Source organism: Oncorhynchus kisutch, linkage group LG2 (genome assembly GCF_002021735.2).
Source record: "Oncorhynchus kisutch isolate 150728-3 linkage group LG2, Okis_V2, whole genome shotgun sequence".
Taxonomy (NCBI): domain Eukaryota; kingdom Metazoa; phylum Chordata; class Actinopteri; order Salmoniformes; family Salmonidae; genus Oncorhynchus; species Oncorhynchus kisutch.
In genome coordinates, this window is record NC_034175.2 from 44,918,129 (window position 1) to 44,944,743 (window position 26,615).

The window sequence follows — 26,615 nt, forward strand, 5'->3', positions numbered from 1 at the left end:
TGCACGACTGAAAGTATTCAACCCGAAATGTGTCTTACGCATTTAACACAGCCCCTCTGAATCAGAGACATGAGATGTCTTGTGATGGATTACATAAAATCCTTGAAAAAGATACCAAAATTCTGGTAGTTTACCAGTAGACTTGAAGTTTCAAGTAATATACCCTCCCTTTGCAACCCTAACGATACTAGAGGATAAATTATATCAACTGAGATATAGGGGTACAAATAGAGTTTACCACACAGCATATAGAAACAAGCATCTTAATCCTAGCCCAGTGATCTAAGTCAATGTTATGGAGCAGAAGCTAAAGCTAGACAGGATTGTCTGTGGCGGTTCACAGGATTAGTGCCAGGCAACAGCAGTGAGTCTCTTCCCTTTCACTGTGATTAGTAGTACATTCATGAAACAACATGCCGCTGATGTATAATGCATTATGGCTTGAGCGCAAATTAGCTTTTGCTATATTAACATCCACACAATTTGCATTTACTGTGATCTTGGGGTCTTAAGAGCTGTGTAAATTAAGTCTCGTCTGCACGAGACCTAGGTGGGCCTTGAAGAAACCGTATGGCCCAATAAAAACGTAATAATAATTTTAAAAAATTGGCCCGCAGTGTGGAGGAAAAGCAGCCAACACGTAACCCAGCATGTGGGTACTCCTTCAAGACTGTTGGAAAAGCATACCAGGTGAAGCTGGTTGAGAGAATGCCAAGTGTGTGCAAAGCAGTCATCAAGGCAAGGGAGGCAGGAAAATGAGTCAGGAAAATGATGTGGATATATTGAAGCAACATCTCAAGACATCAGTCAGAAAGTTAAAGCTTGGTCGCAAATGGGTCTTCCAAATGGACAATGGCCACAAGCATAATTCTGAAGTTGTTGCAAAATGGCTTAAGGACAACAAAGTCAAGGTATTGGAGTTGCCATCACAAAGCCCTGACCTCAATCCTATAGAAAATATGTGGCCAGAACTGAAAAAGCGGGTGCGAGCAAGGAGGCCAACAAACCTGACTCAGTTAGACCAGCTCTGTCAGGAGGAATGGGCCAAAATTCACCCAACTTATTGTGGGAAGCTTGTAGAAGGCTACACGAAACATTTGACCCAAGTTAAACTATGTAAAGGCAATGCTAACATGCTGGTACACAGCGCCAGAACAGTGTGCCTAATGGATATTGAGAATATGTATAAGAGGCCATTTTTTTATTCTAGGGGATTTTGTTTAGGGGAGAAGTGATAGGTAGGGCACACACAGAGGGTAGGGTACACCCACATACACACTAGGGGCTGGGAATTGCCATATCACGATACGATATGTATTGCAATTCTATACTGTGATTTTATTGAGATTCCATGTTCCAAACATATTCCTCACCATATGTCTGCTGCAGTGGGACAGAGAGAGACATGAGAAAACGAGTTTTGATCAGTCATGGAAATAAAAGTGCTGAAAACAAACGGTCTCCCTATTTAAAAAGAAGACGGAGAAAAGGCTATGAAGGAGTTTTGGTGCAGGTACAGCCAACTAGCGCAAAAATAATATTGAGGAATTGTCAAAACGATACAATATAACGTCAAAAATAATATTGTGATATGTAACTATGTTTTCCCCCCCATCACTAATACAGAGAGGGTGAGAGTGTGAGAGACAGAAGGGATAGATATACAGTAGACAGAAGAGAGAACCATGCGGAACGCTCCACATGAACTGCCAGGATCTCTGTTTTCTCCAGTAACATTCCAGTAAGGTTTAGGTGTCTGGAGTTAGAGCTCGACTGTTTCTCTCATCCTGACAAATGAGAATGGGGCTCTCTGTCTGTCAATCCCCATTCCTCAACTACATGTTACCCAAACAGAGATCACAGCCAACAAGACAACCACTGCCATCTCCAGAATGAACATCCATCCCATGACATTTTTGGTCACTTGTCCAAAGTCATGTTATAGCTGGCCAGAAAGCTTTGGTTACTGATATGAACACATGACTCTATATGAGGTTCACCTCATGTGTTTGGAAAGCACAGCTCCCTTGTATGACTCACGGTAGTGTTAGCTCTGGGCTGGTCAGATCAGGTCTGCTCTCGGTTGGTGCATACTAAAGGCCTTCATGGGGCCACAAAAGAGTGCTCATCAAGGTGTGACGAATCAGCCACAGGGGACAACAGTTTAGTTCCCAGCCAGAGGGAGCACTAAGTAGGCCACAGCAGGTTATGTGACCCACTCTAATGCTCCTTTTGTTTCCCTACAATACAATACCTTGTCTGACGGGCTGGGAGTTTATACCAGGGGAACAGGAAAGGGATCGATTTTCACAGGAGTGGTTGGGTTGTTGCATGCAGATCAGTGAAATAGAAAACATTTCTCACCGATCAGTCACTATGAATATAAATCCCACCACAGATTCAGATTTCATTGCCTGAACTCGATGCTCCTGTAATGAAATACACAATCGTGATAATCTAATTGTCTAGGAAGGATGGTCTGACATTGGGCCAGTGGGACTGACAATCCTAAACATCTTGAGCCTCTACAGTGGAGAGAACGCAGCCTGTCTCACTGCAAATAGGAACGATTCAGCGATCATGTTGCCTTATTACTGCAGTGATCAAATTCATCACCATCAGTGCTGCTGAAGCCAAGCACATTTGCATTTAAATCTGTGCAGCCCCCCCCCCCTTCCCCCTCCTCTTTCTTGAAGCTCAGAGTGAAAAAGACCAATAGGCATAGTCTATTACAGGAGGGTGGGGGAGGGGACTGCAGGAAGTTATTGACGCAATTAAGGGCGTCACGCTGCAGGCCTCGGGCGCCGTGATTCTGACTAAAATACGCTCTGTCTTTATCAAACTAATGTTTTTGCATATTTTCAGTGTGGAACTTGTCTCTGTTTAGGGGGCATAGGCTAACCAATTAGAAATGGCACTAGCAGTTTGCAAAGTAGCCTAAGCGGAAAATATATGGGACACAATTATTCCAAAACTTCAGCTCGTTGCTGGAACACATATTTTCCTACTTCAATCAACCAGTCCATTTTGAATTTGTGATAAAACTGTCGTCATTTGGCAAGGAATGTAGATTGTGTATCCCATCAGTTAGATACGTTTATAATAGGCATTGCTGTAGACCAAACGGGAGGTTGTGTGCACACTTAGCAAGCATGTGTGGAGGGAGCGGTCAGAATGCAATTTAGTGAATGAGACAAGGAGAGGAAAGGGAATTTAGGGAGAAGAACTTTGTGATAATTGGATTGGTTTATTTTTTGTTGTGCCCCACAAATACACGTGTACTACTCCCCTAAACTCAAAGCAAATTAACGTGGTCTTCAAGATATAATTGTATATTTTTTTCCCCAGGACAAAAATTTCACTTGCACATTCCGGCAGCCAAAGCACATTCCTACAAATCGTTATGAAGAATTTGAAAAAAATCTAAATAAATATATATATAGTTAAAAGATCGAGCTTTGACGTCTATTAGTGTACACGATTATGATCAATTTTTTTCTAAGAGTCTAGCTATCTAGAACCTTAAAGGGTTATTTGGCTATCATCCCCATAGGAGAACCCTTTTGGTTGTAGGTGGAACCCGTTTCGGTTCCAGGTAGAACCATTTCTACAGAGGGTTCTACCGGGAACAAAAAAAAGGGCTCTACCGGGAACCAAAAAGGTTTCTACCGGGAACCAAAAAGGGCTCTACCGGGAACCAAAAAGGGCTCTCCAGGGAACCAAAAAGGGCTCTACCGGGAACCAAAAAGGGCTCTACCGGGAACCAAAAAGGGCTCTACCGGGAACCAAAAAGGGCTCTACCGGGAACCAAAAAGGGCTCTACCGGGAACCAAAAAGGGCTCTACCGGGAACCAAAAAGGGCTCTACCGGGAACCAAAAAGGGCTCTACCGGGAACCAAAAAGGGTTCTCCTTTTGGGACAGCCGAAGAACCTAAGAGTGCAGCTGCCTCCCTGCAGCAGTCATAACACCCAGGTAGGACTACCCATCGCTGCATGAGGGCCACTACCCAATTGTGGGAACAGGGTAAATGTATGAGAACACTATCCAACTAAAGACTCCTTCGTAGAAGTAACTCACACAGAGAAAAGTGTTACCACTACAGTGTAGCATAATCACTACGACTCCCTTCTTCCCTTTTTAATTAGAGCGTTTTAGCTTCGGATGAAGAAACATGTCGTCTCTCCCTCCATATTCCTCGTAACTGCCCTCCTTCTCCTTCTAAAATTAGTCTAGGTGGCAGCTCATTAATGTATGGGCCCCAGAGTTCACACTCACATTTGGTTAAAACGATGCAAAATTCTATAATTCAGAGACAAAAAAAACTTCTGAATGAGCTTCAAGCATGAACGACTGCATGACCTGAAGCTCTTGGTCATGAGCTGGGAAGTAAAATACCTCCTAAAACTAAAACCAACCACTCAGAGAATGAAATGACTCACCCCCTACCCAAATGACACTGCATTTAGCTAGCCTAGCATTCATATCCTAATTTAAAAAGTCACACATTGCCTGTTAGCTAAATGCAGTGTCATTTGGGTAGGGTGAGTGATTTCCTTCTCTCAAAAGAGTAATTGGCTTTTGGTGTGACTTTAAATTAGGATATGAATGCTAGGCTAGCTAACTCATGACATGTCAATGTGAGTTTTCCTGTCAGTTTTTCCTCAGTGTACAGTAGAAGAGCACACAAGAGCACTACACATTAGTGCCAAATGACGTATATAAACCCTGGATTGCAGATGCAATGTATTGATGAGAGGCTTTGAAGCTACCTATCAGCCATATTGGCACTCCCCAGTTTAAGCAAACCTACATGGGAATTAATGGAATTCTACAGTATTTCAATTAAATGTTTCAAGGACAAAATTACGTATTTAGGTATTTTGTTGCTGTAGTGGTGACAGAACTTTATTTGTATGTTTAGCTCACATAATACAACTTAAAAGTATGCATTAAGGTGAAATATAATAAACATGGCAAAAACAAAATATAGACATTCATGAATTCATTTCTATAGCTTCCGAAGAAAAGTTACACTGGTGGGGGAGTCCCAAGATGGAGTCAAGGTGGCAACAGCAGCCTGTCAGTAATTTAGAGTACACAGTGCATTTGGAAAGTATTCAGACCCCTTGACTTTTTCCACATTGTTACATTACAGCCTTCTAAAATGTATTAAATAGTTCCCCCCCCCCCTCAATCTACACACAATACCCCATAATGACAAAGCAAAAAAAAGTTATGTTTTGCAAATTAATAACAAATATCACATTCACAGAAGTATTCAGACCCTTTGCTTTGTTGAAGTACCTTTGGCAGCGATTACAGCCTTGAGACTTCTTGTGTATGATGCTACAAGCGTGGCACATCTGTATTTGGGGAGTTTTCCCCCCATTCCTCTCCGCAGATCCTGTCAGGCTCTGTCAGGTTGGATGGGAAGCGTTGCTGCACAGCTATTTTCAGGTCTGATCGGGTTCAAGTCCGGGCTCTGACTGGGCCACTCAAAGACATTCAGGGACTTGTCCCGAAGCCACTCCTGTGTTGTCTTTGCTGTGTGCTTAGGGTCGTTGTCCTGTTGGAAGGTGAACCTTCTCCCCAGTCTGGGGTCCTGAGCACTCTGGAGCAGGTTGTCATCAAGGATCTCTCTGTACTTTGCTCCATTCATCTTTCCGGACTAGTCTCCCAGTCCCTGCCACTGAAACACAACCCCACAGCATGATGTTGCCACCACCATGCTTCACCGTAGGGATGGTGCCAGATTTCCTCCAGACGTGACGCTTGGCATTCAGGCCAAAGAGTTCAATCTTGGTTTCATCAGATCAGAGAACCTCGTTTCTCATGGTCTCAGAGTCTTCAGGTGCCTTTTGGCAAACTCCAAGCGGGCGGTCATGAGCCTTTTACTGAGGAGTGGCTTCCGTCTGGCCACTCTACCATAAAGGCCTGACTGTTGGAGGGCTGCAGAATTGGTTGTCCTTCTGGAAGATTCTCCCTTCTCCACAGAGAAACTCTGGAGCTCTGTCAGAGTGACCATCAGGTTCTTGGTCACCTCCCTGACCAAAGCCTTTCTTCCCCGATTGCTCAGTTTGTCAGGATGGCCAGTTCGATGAAGTCTTGGTGGTTCCAAACTTCTTCCATGTTAAGAATAATGGAGGCCACTGTGTTCTTAGGGACATTCAATGCTGCAGAAATATGTTGGTGCCCTTCCCCAAATCTGTGCCTTGACACAATCCTGTCTCGGAGCTCTACAGACAATTCCTTCGACCTCGTGGCTTGGTTTTTGCTCTGACATGCACTGTCAACTGTGGGACCTTATATAGGCAGGTGTGTGCCTTTCCAAATCATGTCCAATCTATTGAATTTACCACAGGTGGACTTCAATCAAGTTGTAGAAACATAAAGGATGATAAATAGAAACAGGATGCACCTGAGCTCAATTTCGAGTATCATAACAAAGGGTCTGAATACTTATGTAAATAAGGTAGTTCTGTTTTTGCTTTGTCATTATGGGATAGTGTGTAGATTGATGAGAAAAAACAAATATTTAATACATTTTAGAATAAGGCTGTAACGTAACAAAATATGGAAAAAGTCAGGGGGTCTGAATACTTTCCAAAGGCACTGTATATAAATAATTCATTAGCACCAGTGAAATGTCTCCCTGAAAAGCCAATCCTCATGGTCTGTAGAGGAAGTCTCACAGCATGCTGTGGGAACAAGACTGTTCCCTGCACGGCAGTTGGGAACCTGCCAATGTTTCTCAGCAGCTAGCGTCAAACACGTCCATATTGTCGGTCATAGGGTTCCATTTCAAGCATCTCTACTATGAAGCTCTATTCATACCCTTTGAATGAATGCTCTGCGTGTCTATTTCCCTCCATCATCACTTCTTCTTCCCTCTCACTACCCATCGCGCTCCCTCACTCCCAGCAGGAAGAACTGTGGTCAAAGGATATTGCTAGTTGGACTATTCTCAGGAAAATAACATAGTTTTGATCCAAACTCCACCCTGTAGTTCAAGGGCTATATCAGGGTCATAGAGTATACCTTTCAGTAATACCACAATTTCAGAGGAACTCTAGGAGAAAAAAAACGGTACAGAACAACCAATCTGTTTTTGTCCAATTCAACAGGAAGTGCTGGGATTTACATGTCTGTTTGCTAAATCTTAAGGTCCTAAATTAACATTCACATCACTTTCAATAAGCACCCATTACCATTCTCTAAAACATCTTCAAACAATATTGCAGTCTTCAGAACATCAGTCATTCATTATCAAGCAGATTACATTTCACATGAAAGGCACCAATCTAGGACTATTCTGAGATGTGATTTTAGGCTAAAATATTGCATTGCATACATTGGCTGATTTGGATCACAAAGCAAAGCAATCTCAGAGAGAATCTTTAATAACCACAGAAGTAAATAGGCTGGTAATGAAAAGCACAATTTATCATGGCAGATCTCTGCCCATTCAAACATCACAAATCGTCCCCTTTCCCCAACCATACTGTATAGGGTGGGCACACTGTGACAAGCACTTCACTAAATCCGCAATGACATCTGCTAAATATGTGTATGTGACCAATACAATTTGATTTGAATCATTTTGGGAATCATCAGGATTTAAATTCAGAGGAGGCCCGCACAGATTTTTTTTATGTTGTTTTCTTGTCAAAAGCAATTTGCATTGGCACTTATTTGAAAACATATAGGTCCACTAACATTTCTACATACATTCTATTAAGTTTTAGACGTTGAAGAGTTGCCTGAAGTGTTTTTTTACTCAAACCTCCCGCGGGACAGTTGGAACGAGATCAAGCCCACGGGCTGTATTGTTGCCCACCCCTGTGGCCAAGACAGACCAGTTGGTCTCATACCTTGGCTTTCATTATATATAACAGTGTGTTAGCGTATGAACCTAGGAAGTTTAGTCCTGATGTATAAATGTGTATCTCAATAAACTAAACACAATCCATACACCCACTTGGGTAACACTTTACATTCAGGGTGTTTTCACATGTGGTCTAATGAAAACCTCATACTTTTTTTATTCATGCATTGAAAGCAGTAACTCTCCTCAATGTCCTCTTAACATTCCATGACTCTAGGACCAATAAAATGTACTCAAAATACAGTACCTTCTGAAGTTTAGAAAGAACATGTTTGTTAATGGTAAAATGTCAGTTTTGGAGATAAGAGGTTTTCACCCGACAACGACGATAGTCCTCTTTAAAAGTTGCTCTTATCTTTTTAGTAAGGCTTTAAATTACACAACAACATCCAAAGAACTAGAACAGTAACCTTTATCAATCACACCAACAGCTGAAGTCAGAGATGTTCAGAACGCCGGTTAGAACCCAGACATTTTCCAGCACTTATCAGTCTTGGCTCATTCATGCATTCAGCACCTTGAAGTTTAATACAGTAACCATGCCAACCTGTAACCCTTAACAACAGACTGCTCTCAAGAAGGGGGGGAAAAAAGTCCTTCCTTTGATGTATTGCTTTAATGGCAAAGCTATAAAAAGACGACAAAAGGATGCCACCATTTACACCTTTAACACAGTGCACTATAAACCAATGAGACAGACAGCCAATCAGAACTCACCGAGACGTCGAAGACCTCTTCTGTGTCGTCCAACATGCGTATCTTAATGGAGACGTGGCGTCCAGGGGGCATTGTTGGAGGCCGGTGGCCAGGGTCCAGGGTGCTGATGCCCAGGGTCTCCTGGGCTCCAAGACGCTGGGCTGCTGATGCTCTGTGCTCAGGCTCCACCATGGTGCTCTGTTGTGCTACCGTACAGCCTACAGGGGAGGCAGAAGAACCGTCATATACACACACACACACACACACGTGTAACAAAGTAGGTTCCGTCCCTGTCCCTCACTGGGCTCGAACCCGGGACATTTTGTACAACACACACACTCACATGTACTTAAGCACGCACGCACACACACCAGCCAAATGCTACAGTCTCTCTCCATAATAGCAAAAATGTCATAAATAGCTCAAATGTAATAAATGTTAGATGCACATTTTCTCCTCTCCTTCGTTCCTGACTACATGTGTTACCACAGAAATAGAGGGAATAGAAAGGGTGTCCCCATTCAAGTCAATGATGGCATAAACGGGTGGATGGGCAGCCATTACTAGTGTACCCCATAAGAGCAGAGCAGGAGGTAAAAGCAGGAAGTAAAAGAAGGACGTGTAGTTTACCCATCAATATGGGTTGTAACTAGATGGAGTACAGCCACGACCGGAAGGGACTTTTCGTAGGAGGTTGGGAGAGCATTTTAGCTAACCCTAATCCTTAAGGTTAGCTAATTCCCCCAACCTGCGACGAAAAAGTCACGTCCGGTAGTGGCTGTATTCCACCTAGTCAGAACCATCAATATGTGCTGTGATTTGTTCATTTAACCGAATTGACATTACAAAAAAATACATCCCATTACATGGGCCACATCAGTTTACATCATTTGAATGAACATTCAACTTTACCATGGAAATGATTGCATCACAATACCAGGCAGCCATTGCAAGTCTACCCATGGGTTTACAGGGTCAAAACGTTAGGGTTAAAGGTTCCATGGCCTTTCTATGTTTGCTACTGCTGCATTTTGGGGGGGGGGGGGGGGGGGGGGTTAAAACTATTTTGATAGTTTCTTGTTTCAGCAAGGAGCAACAAAGTTTCATCATGTTCTTAAGAGTCCGTGTTACCGCAGAAAAGGACATAAGTGCACAAACGCCCGGCCGTCCCATCTTCTGTTGGTAATTATTTGTATTATTTCACGCCAGTCTTCGTCCATAACCTTGGGTTACATGGTTATAGCACGCACACACAAACACGCACCTTGGGTTACATGGTTATAGCACGCACACACAAACACGCACCTTGGGTTACATGGTTATAGCACGCACACACAAACACGCACCTTGTGTTACATGGGTATAGCACGCACACACAAACACACACCTTGGGTTACATGGTTATAGCACACACACACAAACACGCACCTTGGGTTACATGGTTATAGCAGGCACACACAAACACGCACCTTGGGATACATGGTTATAGCACGCACACACAAACACGCACCTTGGGTTACATGGTTATAGCACGCACACACAAACACACACCTTGGGTTACATGGGTATAGCACGCACACACAAACACGCACCGTGGGTTACATGGGTATAGCATGCACACACAAACACGCACCTTGGGTTACATGGTTATAGCACACACACACAAACACGCACCTTGGGATACATGGTTATAGCACACACACACACGCACCTTGGGTTACATGGTTATAGCACACACACGCAAACACGCACCTTGGGATACATGGTTATAGCACACACACACACAAACACGCACCTTGGGTTACATGGTTATAGCACACACACAAACACGCACCTTGGGTTACATGGTTATAGCAGGCACACACAAACACGCACCTTGGGTTATATGGTTATAGCATGCACACACAAACACGCACCTTGGGATACATGGTTATAGCACGCACACACAAACACGCACCGTGGGTTACATGGGTATAGTACGCACACACAAACACGCACCTTGGGTTACATGGTTATAGCACGCACACACAAACACGCACCTTGGGTTACATGGTTATAGCACGCACACACAAACACGCACCTTGGGTTACATGGTTATATCACGCACACACAAACACGCACCGTGGGTTACATGGGTATAGCACGCACACACAAACACGCACCTTGGGTTACATGGTTATAGCACACACACACAAACACGCACCTTGCCCGCCTTTGCCTGTCGGTGGGGCAATAATGCAGTTTATGTCACGTCTGTCAACCGTTCAACTATTCATTGTACAACTTGAGCATTATGGAGTGGGACCCCCCCGCCCCCTATCCCGGAGGGGAAAAAAGAGGAGAGGAGGTGGGTAGGTTACATAAAAGGAGATGAAGTCCCAGGGGAGAGAGTTCACAGCTTGTGTCAGACTAGCAACGTAATTGCAAATGAGGTATTTGCACTCTAAGCTAATGGGTGATAATTGTAGCCTTTGGGAGAAGCAATTAGTCCCTCTCTCTGTCAATGTGTTGCTTGATTTCAAAGTGCAAAGTCACTCGACAAAGCAATAACAGGGATAGTCCCTAAAATCAAAAAGTAGAAACAATTGACTCTTTGTAAATTATTTTCAAACTATTTGTTTGGACAAATGACCTGTGGTGTTCCAGTATATAGGCAGATAGAGTGAGTGAACTACAAAACAGCAGAGATAGTAAGGAGCAGCCGAGCGAGAGTATGTCCCAAGTTCACAGACATCCAGCTGCTAATAAGGACATAACATCTGGGCTGTGTGGATCTCCTCATTATGTATGACAGCACGGTTTCCATGGAGATCGCCATGCATGGCATATTAAATCACATGCAACATGCAGATAGTGTAATTAGGCATAGGTGGACATGTGTGAATGAGCAGTGCCTAAATCAGTTCCTTTCAATGAATGACTAGCTCTAGGTGATGGGAATGTGTTTTGACCAGTTGCAGGATCATTTGGTCTGGGTTGAGGCAACAGGAGCAGGTCAATCCACCTCCATCTCTCAAGCCAAACCCAGAGGCCCTGCTTAATTCTGTTTATCACACATTCCAGCATGCTGATGTCATGTTGAGAGCTCACCAAATGGGTTATTGGAGCGTGGTGGTGGGGGCAGCTCTCATTCAGACAGTACAGTGGTGGCTCGCTGACTCTTGAAGAAGTGCACACGCAATGTTCAAAGTTCGGATTCGAATTAAGCTGAGGATTGCATATCAAAGACATTTGAATTTGGCCGACCCATCAAGAGCGGGGCAAATTGAGGCTAAAACTGTTGATCTGTTCAACGACCGTTCTGTTTATTTCTAGCAGCCTCTTAGTCCCCCATAGAGCTGATCAAATAAACGGTTTGTTTACAGTGTGGAGGCAGTGCACCATTACACACAATGAATATTTAACACATCATCATCATCATCATCATCATGGTTGGAGGTTGCTGAACACGCTGCCACGCCACACAACCGACCTTGTTTAGAGCAAATGCTTTAATCAGCTGCACCTGTCCATAATATACACGGCCATGGCCTGGATGAGGGTGGAGTGCTGCTAGAATGTTCCAGCAAAGGGGTCACACGCGTGGGAGGGAAGACACCATTCACTTGGGGAGATGAAAGCCGTTGTCACTGCTGTCACAAGGGGCATAGCGATACTCATGCAGTCCAAGCACGGCTGTGTTAACGTCTCCTTCATGGTTTCTCTTGAAGGGGACAACTTCCCCTTCAAGAGAAACCATGAAGGAGACGTTAACTCCCTTATTGTTTTACAAGCTACCACACCATGTCAAATGTGCATTGGGATTTTAATATGGGACTGGAAACCCTTGGCTCAGAAGTAACCCATAAATACTGTAACTAAACACTCCAAACAACAGAGTGAGACCCAGGGCTATGAGAGAGCAGACAATGATTATTTCAACTGATGCTTACCCTTCCCTGCCCCCAAGCTCATGAATCAACGGCCAGTCTGCCATGTGTCGCCCTACAGTATGTGGCCCTCTGAATAAGAATGTAGTCTTTGACGAGTGTGACTCCGTCACAGCTCTGTTACTACTATGTTGTTACTGTGGAAGACAACCAGGCTGGGACATATTACTGGTATGCCAACCCAGCCCAGGATACTATTGCGTACAATGCCAGGGGAACATATTCATACCCCCAGCGTTCACAGGGCGATTTACCCAAGCTTGGAACTTGTTGGCTTGAAATTCCCCACAACCATGTAAGATAGTGCTGTGGCTGCTGGCAGGCAGTTTGGGCTTTAACAGAGGCTCCTCTGTCTGTATGCAGCAGAAGCACACAGAGTCCTTCAGAGCAGTCCAACACATGCAGGCACCATTTCTGCAACTGTACAGCTGGATTTGATTACAGCCAGCAGAATGGGCTTGAGGATGGGGTAGTTCAGCCAACTGTCTACCTGAGACGTGCCGAAAACCCACTCCTATTTCCACTGGACAGCAACTTGCTTCAGCTCCACAGACATGTATACCTGGGTGTGGCTCGCATATTTTAACCTATGCATTCAACTGTATGCAGAACTTCAATTTTAAATGTATATACCATTATAAATTACGTGTTAAAGGGGGTTTGTATGATTGAATATGATTTCAAGAAATATACCCATATTTCTGAAATTATGTAGGAGCCCAGATCTGGGCAATTAACCAAAACCCCTCTACAGCTGTGGTTCCTACAAGAGGATCAATCAAATAACAGAACATCAGTTTGCCTTTTCTGTTTGACAATCCAGATTATTAATGAGTGTACTTTATGGGGGAGGAGCGATTGCTTGACAGTTCAGTGAGTCATACGATGTAATCTTTCTGGAAAAATTACACAAAAAAAATCTAGTCTTGACGCAGGCATATTTGGATTATCAAATTGAACCAATTTGGAAACGTACAGGAAATGTTTGCACACCCAATACAAAACAAATTGACAAGTTTTTTTTTTAAATATTTCATTGTTGCCTATTAAGAATGCAAGACGGTAACTGGATTAGTTATTGAAAAGTCCTCATGACATTTTGCGCCCATAGCTACGATAATGCAGTCTTGAGGAGTACAGTAATCCTTAAAACGTTGTTAGGCTACCACGCGTGGTGTGACACAAATACATAACCTCGACTCAACTGACCAGCCACTAACTACCCTCAAGGGTAACAAACTAACAATGGAAAACGTACTCTCACTGACGACGTTTCTATTTAAATTGCAAACGAGGCATGGCTATGTAACTGCCGTATATCCAACACCTTTATGCCAACAATATTGTATACAGGCTATGGTCTACGGTCATGAGATGATATCCCATTCAATGTTGGTGTTGTTACGTCTGATTTAGTGGATGACTATTGCCGTTTTTTTTTTTAACCACCGCTCTTGGTTGTGAGAACGACTGGGCAAAAACACGGTTAGCTCTTCCATCAATGTACTACTTGATTTTAATAACAAATTGTTCTATCGGCGACAATTAGCCTATATGGTGAAGCATACTGTTATTCTTTAAAACGGGCTACACGATTACAAAAATCCAAGACAACTGGGGATAGGCTACTTCTACGATTTCTCTAATCTGCTGAAACAAGTTGCACACTGCCGTTTTGCACATAGGGAAATGAATGGTATAAAATCTTACCCTGTTTTTAAAATGTGGATAATCCACCTGTATAATTCCCAATTTACAAAATATTTTACATCCACTTCCAGACGCAGTTCAGGCTGCTTGCGTGGAGCCAAATGGAGTTCAGATGCTGGTTGTACCGCCGAGAAGCTTCTTCATGGTCGCCATGTCGGACGACTGTGTGCGGGGAGAGACAGGATTACATTGAAACGAGCAGCAGATCCTCTCTTGGCTTGTTACTCCAACAATAAATGAGGCACAGTGCCTCCAGCTATTGTGCAAGGAATTGCACCTACTTGCAAGGCAATCCTTGCCAAAGACATGCTACAACCACATAGCTCCATCTAGCTGTAAAATATGGGGCATACATTAGGCTACAGCCCTAACAAGTCATAACCCATAGCTCTAACCTTAACCCTAGCTCTTTTTCTTCTTCAACGATATCAGGGCGGGCAGGAAAAAAACGTTTAAAGTGCATGCTGCCACCTACTGTGCTGGAATGTACGATCAATCATGATCTATCCAATTCTGTACTACCATGAAAATACAATTCAAAACAAAATAAATCCATACTAACTTCTACCACACCCTCCCCCCAACCCCATTAAACTATCATGCTATATCCACCTTTAGGATTGTTCAGCATGTCAACCAATATTACAACAGTAACATCTGTTACCCCCAATATGTATTGTGCAGTCTCCACAATAACCTTCAACCTGGCATCTCTGCTTTCCACAACTCAAGTTCATTGATAATCTTACCAATAAAAGCTATGAAGTCAACTTTATGGGGCGGCAGGTAGCCTAGTGGTTAGAGCGTTGGACTAGTAACCGAAAGGTTTCAAGATTGAATCCCCGAGCTGACAAGGTAAAAATCTGTCGTTCTGCCCCTGAACAAGGCAGTAAACCCACCGTTCCTAGGCCGTCATTGAAAATAAGAATTTGTTCTTAACTGACTTGCTGACTAGTTAAATAAAGGTAAACTAAAGTTCATTATCAAAGTGCCCTTTGACACCGCACATTCATGAGTGCAGCTCCAATCCAAAGTCAAAATGTAGAATCGACTTTCTATTTAGCAACAAAGCCTCCTTCACTCACGCCGCCAAACTTACCCTCGTAAAACGGACTATCCCACCGATCCTCCACTTCGGCGATGTCATCTACAAAATAGCTTCCAACACTCTACTCAGCAAACTGGATGCAGTCTATCACAGTGCCATCCTTTTTGTTACCAAATCACCTTATACCACCCACCACTGCGACCTGTATGCTCTAGTCCGCTGGCCCTCGCTACATATTCGTCGCCAGACCCACTGGCTCCAGGTCATCTATAAGTCTATGCTAGGTAAAGCTCCGCCTTATCTCAGCTCACTGGTCACGATAACAACACCCACCCGTAGCACACGTTCCAGCAGGTATATCTCACTTATCATCCCCAAAGCCAACACCTAATTTGGCCGCCTTTCCTTCCAGTTCTCTGCTGCCAGTGACCGGAACGAATTGCAAAAATCGCTGAAGTTGGAGACTTTTATTTCCCTCACCAACTTTAAACATCAACTATCTGAGCAGCTAACCGATTGCTGCAGCTGTACATAGTCCATCTGTAAATAGCCCACCCAATTTACCTACCTCATCCCCATACTGTTTTTATTTGATTTACTTTTCTGCTCTTTTGCACACCTGTATCTCTACTTGCACATCATCATCTGCTCATTTATCACTCCAGTGTTAATCTGCTAAATTGTAATTATTCGCTCCTATGGCCTATTTATTGCCTACCTCCTCTTGCCTTTTGCACACACTGTATATAGACTTCCTTTTTTTTCTACTGTGTCATTGACTTGTTTATTGTGTTATTGGCTTGTTTATTGTTTACTCCATGTGTAACTCTGTGTTGTTGTCTGTGTCACACTGCTTTGCTTTATCTTGGCCAGGTCGCAGTTGCAAATGAGAACTTGTTCTCAACTAGCCTACCTGGTTAAATAAAGGTGAAATAAATAAAATACAATTTTTAAAAAGTGCAAGATCTCTGAACAGCCCTCGAAACCATGCCAGGACCATCAGAAGCACCAGCCCTGACAGTAGGTCCACTTACTACAGGTACATCCATGTAAGCTCCATCAGTCTGCACTGTTCTACTAGTCTGTTTTGCAGCTTCTGCATATGATACATCATGACTAATTCCATATCTCTGAGCCTTTCTAGCTTCTCTCTGCACCGGGCATCCACCAAATGCTGCACTATGTCCTCCCCCACAATTACAACACTTAACCTTCACATTGCTTCCAAATTCACTGTAAACATGTTCCCCTCCACACATCATTTCTTTCCTTTACACTGAACAGCTACATGTCCCATTCTTTGGTATTTAAAACCCCCGAAAATGGGGATGGGACAAATTCTCTGACATTGAAACTAAGGAATCCTCTCTGTACTTTTACAGGCAAAAACTTCTCAAACCTCAGCAACACTGATAAGCTTTCACTCATTTGACCCTCTTTCCTACTGATCCTCCTTTTGGCCTCAATCACTCTGCCTCCCTTCACATTTTCTTTAATATCATACATGGACATAGATAATGGGAGTAACACTAGCTCTAGTTATTATTCACTTATTTATGAACTTTAGTGTATTTCAGAGTTGAGTAGAATACAGAAGTGTTTACTGTCAGGTGGATTTCCAATAGGACTAGCTGTGGGATTTATTGAATAAAAGCGCTGAGCACAGGACTGCTTGCCTGGCTACCCAGACTCCTTGCTCCGGCCAAACACAGCAATGATTGAGACAGGTGGGTCCACCCCAAAGTGCCACATGTCATGATGACACTCACCTCTAGATCAATGAGAGAAGATTTGAAATAGAAAAGATTACACATTGATGGATTACTTCATGGAGCAAAAAAATATACACCTATTTTAATAACCGAGCTTTTTCTAAATTCTAAACGAACCACCTGCAACTGGACATAGACATTTTAGAAGACACGCCTTTGTCCGAATCGAGAACGAAGATAGTATCGCCAAGTTAAGGTCGGTCATAAATAATCTGTGCTAGGCCAAACAGTACCTATCCTGTAACGGGAGAATCACATTAACCCGTTACAAATCTGTAGCTAGGCTCATCACATCCACCTACCTGGTATGAAAATATAAAAATGAGTGCATAATCATTAAATACATAGGCATAGTAATCTAAATGATAATGGCTTTGCATGAAGTCACACATATTAGACCGATGTAGGCTACCTTATGAAAATGTTAATAATAAGTAGTATTCAAGCAAGTTTATTCATATGTAGGCCTTTTATATTATATATATATAGTGTATATATACGGTGCCTCGCGAAAGTATTCGGCCCCCTTGAACTTTGCGACCTTTTGCCACATTTCAGGCTTCAAACATAAAGATATAAAACTGTATTTTTTTGTGAAGAATCAACAACAAGTGGGACACAATCATGAAGTGGAACGACATTTATTGGATATTTCTAACTTTTTTTACAAATCAAAAACTGAAAAATTGGGCGTGCAAAATGATTCAGCCCCTTTACTTTCAGTGCAGCAAACTCTCTCCAGAAGTTCAGTGAGGATCTCTGAATGATCCAATGTTGACCTAAATGACTAATGATGATAAATACAATCCACCTGTGTGTAATCAAGTCTCCGTATAAATGCACCTGCACTGTGATAGTCTCAGAGGTCCGTTAAAAGCGCAGAGAGCATCATGAAGAACAAGGAACACACCAGGCAGGTCCGAGATACTGTTGTGAAGAAGTTTAAAGCCGGATTTGGATTCAAAAAGCTTTAAACATCCTAAGGAGCACTGTGCAAGCGATAATATTGAAATGGAAGGAGTATCAGACCACTGCAAATCTACCAAGACCTGGCCGTCCCTCTAAACTTTCAGCTCATACAAGGAGAAGACTGATCAGAGATACAGCCAAGAGGCCCATGATCACTCTGGATGTACTGCAGAGATCTACAGCTGAGGTGGGAGACTCTGTCCATAGGACAACAATCAGTCGTATATTGCACAAATCTGGCCTTTATGGAAGAGTAGCAAGAAGAAAGCCATTTCTTAAAGATATCCATAAAAAGTGTTGTTTAAAGTTTGCCACAAGCCACCTGGGAGACACACCAAACATGTGGAAGAAGGTGCTCTGGTCAGATGAAACCAAAATGTAACTTTTTGGCAACAATGCAAAACGTTATGTTTGGCGTAAAAGTAACACAGCTCATCACCCTGAACACACCATCCCCACTGTCAAACATGGTGGTGACAGCATCATGGTTTGGGCCTGCTTTTCTTCAGCAGGGACAGGGAAGATGGTTAAAATTGATGGGAAGATGGATGGAGCCAAATACAGGACCATTCTGGAAGAAACCCTGATGGAGTCTGCAAAAGACCTGAGACTGGGACAGAGATTTGTCTTCCAACAAGACAATGATCCAAAACATAAAGCAAAATCTACAATGGAATGGTTCAAAAATAAACATATCCAGGTGTTAGAATGGCCAAGTCAAAGTCCAGACCTGAATCCAATCGAGAATCTGTGGAAAGAACTGAAAACTGCTGTTCACAAATGCTCTCCATCCAACCTCACTGAGCTCGAGCTGTTTTGCAAGGAGGAATGGGAAAAAATGTCAGTCTCTCGATGTGCAAAACTGATAGAGACATACCCCAAGCGACTTACAGCTGTAATCGCAGCAAAAGGTGGCGCTACAAAGTATTAACTTAAGGGGGCTGAATCATTTGGCACGCCCAATTTTCAGTTTTTGATTTGTTAAAAAAGTTTGAAATATCCAATAAATGTCGTTCCACTTCCTGATTGTGTCCCACTTGTTGTTGATTCTTCACAAAAAAATACAGTTTTATATCTTTATGTTTGAAGCCTGAAATGTGGCAAAAGGTCGCAAAGTTCAAGGGGGCCGAATACTTTCGCAAGGCACTGTATATATATATATATTATGTCAGTAGCCTACACTGATGTTGAACAATGGTAACTTAGTCTAGCAACACTTGCTGGCATGGTTTCTTCACTGTTTTCAGTTGTCATGTTCTTCATGTACGCCCACAAAAACTGTTTAGTCGGTAAGGCTGTCCACTACATAACTACATGTACTTACATAGTGGTGATTAAACTGTAAGTACCATATGAATTACCATGTAAATACAGAGCTATTAGCGTTGTGCTGTTACTGTAAAGTGGGACCAAATCCTACTCTCTGTTCTCCCTGCACACACATCCATTGATAGTAAAACGTAATGTCTCATCATGGATGCACTTCATCAGGGTGAGAAATAAGAGTATTCAGGGATGGCGATGGACTGAACACAGAACTATGTTTCCTTACTAGGCCCAAAGTTGCACCTGTCATGTTAAACTTATCCAAAGAGGATGATATCCAACAGCGTTCCTTGGAGTAAATCTAAATGGTCTGAACTGGCTTCCTCTCCTAGTCCCGTCCCCTATCTGACGAGCCAGAATCGGTGAGATCAATATTCGGCTTAGGGGTATTTTGCACTCACCAGTCAAGTACTTTGACATTAATATGGTGGAGGAAGGAGATGAGGAGAGGAAGACAACTTATACTATTGAGATGTACCCCTGCTTTGGAGTGCATTTCATGGAGGATCCACTGGAGGGAGCATTGCTCACTGGACCAGGGGCTACGGAACTGTTCTGCAGCCTGGAAGGAAAACTAGAATGAAGAGAAAGACAACTGTGATATGAAGACGAACAGTACATTTTCACTATTATACCATGCCATCAAAATAGGCGAACCCCATTACCTCAACAATTAACTTATGCAGATAGACACAACTTCAATATCCCCTTTCCTCTGGTCTCAGCACCATCACTGTCCCACCTCTTCACACTTTTTGAATCAAGTATCAGATCTGTTGGCACAGCAATGTCTTACTTTTATTGTCAGTAAATGTTTTTAACGGGCATGTCCTAGTCAATCACAGTTGGCCCTTTTTCACTCGTTGCTCCATTTTGTGAGTAAACCCACATGCTGTTGTTGTGGCCAGGCCAGTGAATTAGTTCAGCCGTCACCATAGCAAAGAAGGGAGTTGTAATTCAGATCATCAAGTTATGTCTGTCAACAGCTGTTTTCATCATTAGAGAGCTTGCTGCCAAGGGTGAGGAGGCTGCTGAATGCGCCACTGTATCTGCATATGAATGGACTATTACAGATATGCAACAACATCTTCCACTGGCCACTGCTATCTTTGGTTTTATATGACAGTAATGATGCACGATTATGCATTGCCTTGGTATAGCACTAGGTCTCAAAGGGCTTTACATTGTGGAGGATAATAGAGACATCAAAAACGGCTTACTGTAGGTGCGTTGTGCATGTTATCTCACAGAGATATGTGTAAAAGGTAATCATCTTATTATAGAGACTTATTTTTAGATCTGTTAGCGGCATAGGGTTCATCGATGAAAGAACTGTCTCCTTCCTCTATGCAAGACATACAGTGCAGTACTCCAGTTTCCCTGCATTCCTGGTTTCTTATTCAGGAGATCTCCGCTCTGCTTTCTGGAGAGTGGCCTGAGGCTTTGACTGGGAACGGTTCCTCCGTGCCGCCTACTCCTGCATGTAGCTGGGGCTGGGGACAGGGATAAAATATATGGACGCCTTGCAGTCTCTGGGGTGGAAGGCTGGAGCTGAGCTTGTTTAATGCCTTTGCAGGTCGGCGTTCGCCCACCTTCTCCCTGAATCCATTGGCAGGAAGAGAAGTCTCATACTCCTTGTGTTCTGTGGGATTGAGATGTGGAAATCACACTCTGTGCCTTGGCAGTGTCAGAACAGAACCTCTCTGGAGACATTTTCTTGGAACTAAGGCAAAGATGAACATTTCAGAGAGAGACCATAAAGAGAGTGAGAGCTATAGCGAGAGAAAAAAAGTGCAGGAGAGAAAGTGAGAGTCTGTTCTGCTGTGGACCAGGCATGTAATAATTTTATGCCTTAAGCAGTTTGAGCCAGGATCTTAGCTCATATAGTCATCTCCTCCGGTCTCCTGCTATCCCTGGCATGTGACAGGCAGGCAGTCCAGTGAGAAGCTGTGCAGTCCAGTCCACTGCAAGATTGTAATGAGTTTCCCCTCTCCATTACGCCTCTCGTTCACTAAACCTACAGGGCATATCAGAGGCCCTCAGTGGCCCTCAGTGTTCAGATCTTCACAAGAGTGTTGGAACAGTAGAAGAGTGACTCAGATGGAGCAATCTTACACAGACTTGAATGTGTTATAATGAAAATATAAAGACATAGCACAACACTGTGTATGTCCTCTATAGTTATCTATTGTGTAAACATTTCACTCATTTGGCTTCTATTCTTCAGAACACAGAGATTACAATAAATCAGCCCGGTGGCGATGCAGATTAATTGATATTTAATGGAAACATATGGTCCCAGGTTTTGCATTTCAATGAGGTGGTGACAATCATTAATTTGTGCACCAGACAGCCAACAGCAGAACTAGAACTCGAAGTGATGCTCACAACAACAAGGGACTAACAAAGAGCTGGACACAGATTCCTGGTAAATACATCAGGTGAGGCAGTCTCCTAATAAGGGGGTAGCTGATAAGAAAAATGCCTTTCCTTGTAACATGTGTAGGCCATTCCACTGCACCTGCTGAAGTGAATGGGGTTTGCCAGTGGCTTCCTTATTAAGGGTGCGCTGATGTATCTGCAGACCCACAGGACGCTGCATTGTTTGTTCAGCTGCTACTGCGAGGAGAGGCTGCCTCACAATGGATGGGAGACCAAACAGGAAATCACACACTGCAGGGATCCGCTATTATAAATGTCCCAATTATGTCTAGAAATTGGATTTGCTGGTTATGTATGATGCAAAAGCAATATGCAAGTGCTTCCAGTGCATCAATAAAGTACATGTATTGTAGAAACTTTTTTCTGCCTATTAGTTTGTATTGTTGACTATGAAATAAAACCGAAATATTCATAACCCACTGAGTGACTGCGTTAGTGACTTAATCTTTCATCAAATTGTATGTAGAGTAATAGTGTAGTATATTTGTTAACTTACATTGTTATACAGTTGTTTCATATGCAGATTCCCCACATACAAACACACTACAGTTTACTATAGAATGCTATAGTACTTATCATAGAATTCTGTAGTAAATTATAGTAAACTGTAGTACAGTATACTGTAGAATCCTAAACTCCACACTGTGGAGTTGGTTTTTTCCTTAATTACTCACAGATCAGAGGAGCAAGAGAGACCATCTTTAATGAAAAACAACTTATACATGTCCTCTACCATTAGCAACTGTAATTTCATTTTCAGGGTAAATGAGTTGAAATGAAATAGAACGAGAACAGAACTACTGTAACGTTACCTTTGTTGGGCGGGAGTAACACCGCCTTGGAGCGGGAGTAACACCCCCTTGGAGCGGGAGTAACACCGCCTTGGAGCGGGAGTAACACCGCCTTGGAGCGGGAGTAACACCGCCTTGGGGCGGGAGTAACACCGCCTTGGGGCGGGAGTAACACCGCCTTGGGGCGGGAGTAACACCGCCTTGGGCGGGAGTAACACCGCCTTGGGGCGGGAGTAACACCGCCTTGGAGCGGGAGTAACACCGCCTTGGAGCGGGAGTAACACCGCCTTGGAGCGGGAGTAACACCGCCTTGGAGCGGGAGTAACACCGCCTTGGAGCGGGAGTAACACCGCCTTGGAGCGGGAGTAACACCGCCTTGGAGCGGGAGTAACACCGCCTTGGGGCGGGAGTAACACCGCCTTGGGGCGGGAGTAACACCGCCTCGGGGCGGGAGTAACACCGCCTCGGGGCGGGAGTAACACCGCCTCGGAGCGGGAGTAACACCGCCTTGGAGCGGGAGTAACACCGCCTTGGAGCGGGAGTAACACCGCCTTGGAGCGGGAGTAACACCGCCTTGGGCGGGAGTAACACCGCCTTGGAGCGGGAGTAACACCGCCTTGGAGCGGGAGTAACACCGCCTTGGAGCGGGAGTAACACCGCCTTGGAGCGGGAGTAACACCGCCTTGGGGCGGGAGTAACACCGCCTTGGGGCGGGAGTAACACCGCCTTGAGGCGGGAGTAACACAGCCTTGGGCGGGAGTAACACCGCCTTGGGGCGGGAGTAACACCGCCTTGGAGCGGGAGTAACACCGCCTTGGGGCGGGAGTAACACCGCCTTGGGGCGGGAGTAACACCGCCTTGGGGCGGGAGTAACACTGCATTGGGACGGAAGTAACAACTAGCGAGAAGTGCACAATATCTGTCTTATCTCCATGTGACCGGTTTGTAATGCTTGTTACTTTCAATAAACGTACTGTCAGACATAATTTCACGCTTGTGTCGATTAGTGCTATAGGTTCGGAATTTATGAAAATAAACCATGTGCCAACATGGCAATATTGCGCAACCACAATATTTTGCCTTACAATATTAAAATCAGGCTATGGATCACATAATAGCTATATTAACCATACTTTTCTCATCTCACATTAAAGGGAATGTAGTATTTCCAATGACAATTCACACTTAGTCCTACCAATCAGGTAACATTTTTATTCTCTTCTCAAACGTCAAACTCATCCCGTTTATTACATTTCCATGGCTTGACACAAGGTAATAGACCCCACAAATCATAAAATATATACATTTTTAATCACTAACCTGTGGATAAAAGCTTACGAGAAGGTGATGCATCAAGCCAATTGATTAAGGCATAAATCCAATGTCATATATCATTTTCAAACATTCCGTCACTTGTTGATATTTTGCTAACATTATAAAAGCAATAGGAGAAAATAGCCCGTGTATAAACTTTTTCAACTATTTCATTTTATTCCAGGTCATCAGTTAACACGGTGTTACTTTCATCCCACCCGTCTCTATTGTAACTTCTCTCAGTTTTTATACTCGCATCGCTCAAAAACACTTTTTGTTGATAACTCATAAAATATGGTCAGGCTGGGCTGTTTTTTTTGCAGGGAGCTCGTCCTCCTCATTATGCACATGCTGACGTCACTATGTAATTCTAGCTTCTGAGAAAATGGGCGTGTTACCTTCGTCACGTGTTACTTTCGTCCCGTTGTTTTTAAATTTTCACCTAAAATGACAAACGCAAATCCAACTGTCTGTAGCTCAGGACCTGAAGCAAAGATATGCATTTTCCTGATACCATTTGAAAGGAAACACTTAAGTCTGTGGAAATGTGATATTAATGTAGGAGAATATAACACATTAGATCTGGTAAAAGATAATACAAAGAAAAAAACATCCGTTTTGAAAAAAATAAATGTCATCATTCTTGAAATGCAAGAGAAAGGACATAATATAATATTGAAGTTGATGTGGAATGTAGATTTTGCAGTGTGTGTGCACAGTTTCAGATTGATCCAGTGAAGCATTGCAATACTGGACAATATTTTGTATCAGGTCTGCCAAAATGTGCCAAATTGGTCAATTGATACATTTTCAAGTACATAACTATAAAGAACATACAAAAATGATATGCTAATACAAAATTTAAATTGACCCACTCCCAGGAATGTCATACATGATGGATCATTAGCTTATATACTAACTTTCACACATCTAGATGGATGGGCGGGGTGGGTGTGTAGCCAGAGACAGCAGGGGTTCAAACAGTAGAACCCAGTTCGTACATTTGAATATAAAAATAGATTTTATCAACCAAAACTACAATACATTTTTATCTCTGGGACCCTCAGGATGTCAGATCAGAGCAAGATTGCTGAATGTAAGGACATTATTTACCTTCAGAGGTGAATGTATCAAACCAGTCGCCGTGATAAATGTTTTTGTTGTGGTGCACTCTCCTCAAACAATAGCATGGTATTTTTTCACTGTCATAGCTAAATCATTATTTGATTTGGGGGGTCTATTACCTTGTGTCAAGCCATGGAAATGTAATAAACGGGATGAGTTTGACGTTTGAGAAGAGAATAGTAAATGTTACCTGATTGGTAGGGCTAAGCGTGAATAGTCATTGGAAATTGTGAAAAAAATATCTCCTACTACATTCCCCTTAATGTGAGATAAGAAAAGTGGCGGGTCGGGCGCAGTGAACGCTGACACGGTCGCCAGGTGTACAGTGTTTCCTCTGATAAATTGGTGCGGCTGGCTTCCGGGGTAAGCGGGCATTGTGTCAAGAAGCAGTGCCACTTGGCTGGGTTGTATTCGGAGGACGCACGGCTCTCAACCTTTGCCTCTCCCGAGTCCATACGGGAGTTGCAGCGATGGGACAAGACTGTAACTACCAATTGGATACCATGAAATTGTGGAGAAAAAGGGTTAAAATAACTGTAGTATACTAAATGATTGATTGTAGTGTTTTTGCGTGAACTGTAATATACTGTAGTGTTTACTGCAGGTTTTTGCAGACATGACTGTACTATACTATAGTATTCACTGTAGTGGTTTTGCAGACATGACTGTAGTGTACTATAGTATTCACTGTTGTGTTCTTGCAGACATGACTATACTATACTATAGTATTCACTGTAGTGGTTTTGCAGACATGACTGTAGTGTACTATAGTATTCACTGTTGTGTTCTTGCAGACATGACTGTACTATACTATAGTATTCACTGTAGTGGTTTTGCAGACATGACTGTAGTGTACTATAGTATTCACTGTTGTGTTCTTGCAGACATGACTGTACTATACTATAGTATTCACTGTAGTGGTTTTGCAGACATGACTGTAGTGTACTATAGTATTCACTGTTGTGTTTTTGCGGACATGAATGTAGTACATGTAGTATTTACTGTGTTCTGCTTGAGGTTTTCCCCTCATTAAACAGTAACTGATATAGTCTGGTAGTTGTGTCATTTTAGCTAACCCTAGTCGGCAGGTCTTGCTGCAATGTACTACAGTTATGTCAGTGAAAACACTACAGTAAAGTCTGCAAAAACACTACAGTAAATTCTACAGTATACTACAGTCATGTCTGTAAAAACACTACAGTGAATACCTCAGTCATGTCTGCAAAAACACAACAGTGAACACTACAGTATTCAGTGTAGTGTTTTTGCAGATTTCTGTCCACAAAAACAACACAGTGACTACTACAGTAAAGTCTGCAAAAACACTACAGTGAATACTATAGTATATAAATATATTAATACTATAGTATTTAGACCATATTATATACTATAGTATTTTTTCATGTGGGTCCATTGCTGTTGCGATCTCTCCAGCCACAGTAACACCTCCTGTCACAATGTTCCTCCAGACTGCCCCCCACTGTTACAGTTTAACTGTGCGTCTGGGCACACACCTCCAGACAGAATAGCTGGATGTTACCTCCAGCCTAATTGTGCATGTTGCTAGGCTGTCAATTTCACTGCTAAATATTCCTCCCATTCAATTT

The 26,615-nt window shown here is 43.0% G+C and overlaps 1 protein-coding gene across 9 annotated transcripts in view; it reads right to left on the minus strand.

The window, feature by feature from the left end:
• Positions 1 to 14,569, minus strand: part of LOC109867079 (FERM, ARHGEF and pleckstrin domain-containing protein 1) — a 78,188-nt gene extending 63,619 nt beyond the window's left edge. For 3 of the 9 annotated variants that reach the window (XM_031795698.1, XM_031795681.1, XM_031795664.1), the window contains exons 1-2: positions 14,222 to 14,561; positions 8,604 to 8,800 (exon numbers count right to left, since the gene is read on the minus strand). In XM_031795698.1, the coding sequence (XP_031651558.1) occupies positions 8,604 to 8,774 (171 nt within the window). In that variant the 5' untranslated portion in view covers positions 8,775 to 8,800; positions 14,222 to 14,561. Of the gene's footprint in view, positions 1 to 8,603; positions 8,801 to 14,221 lie in introns of all 9 variants that reach the window. The other 6 variants (XM_031795669.1, XM_031795676.1, XR_004203958.1 and 3 more) reach the window with 5 other exon arrangements.
• Between the last annotated feature and the right edge of the window lie 12,046 nt (positions 14,570 to 26,615).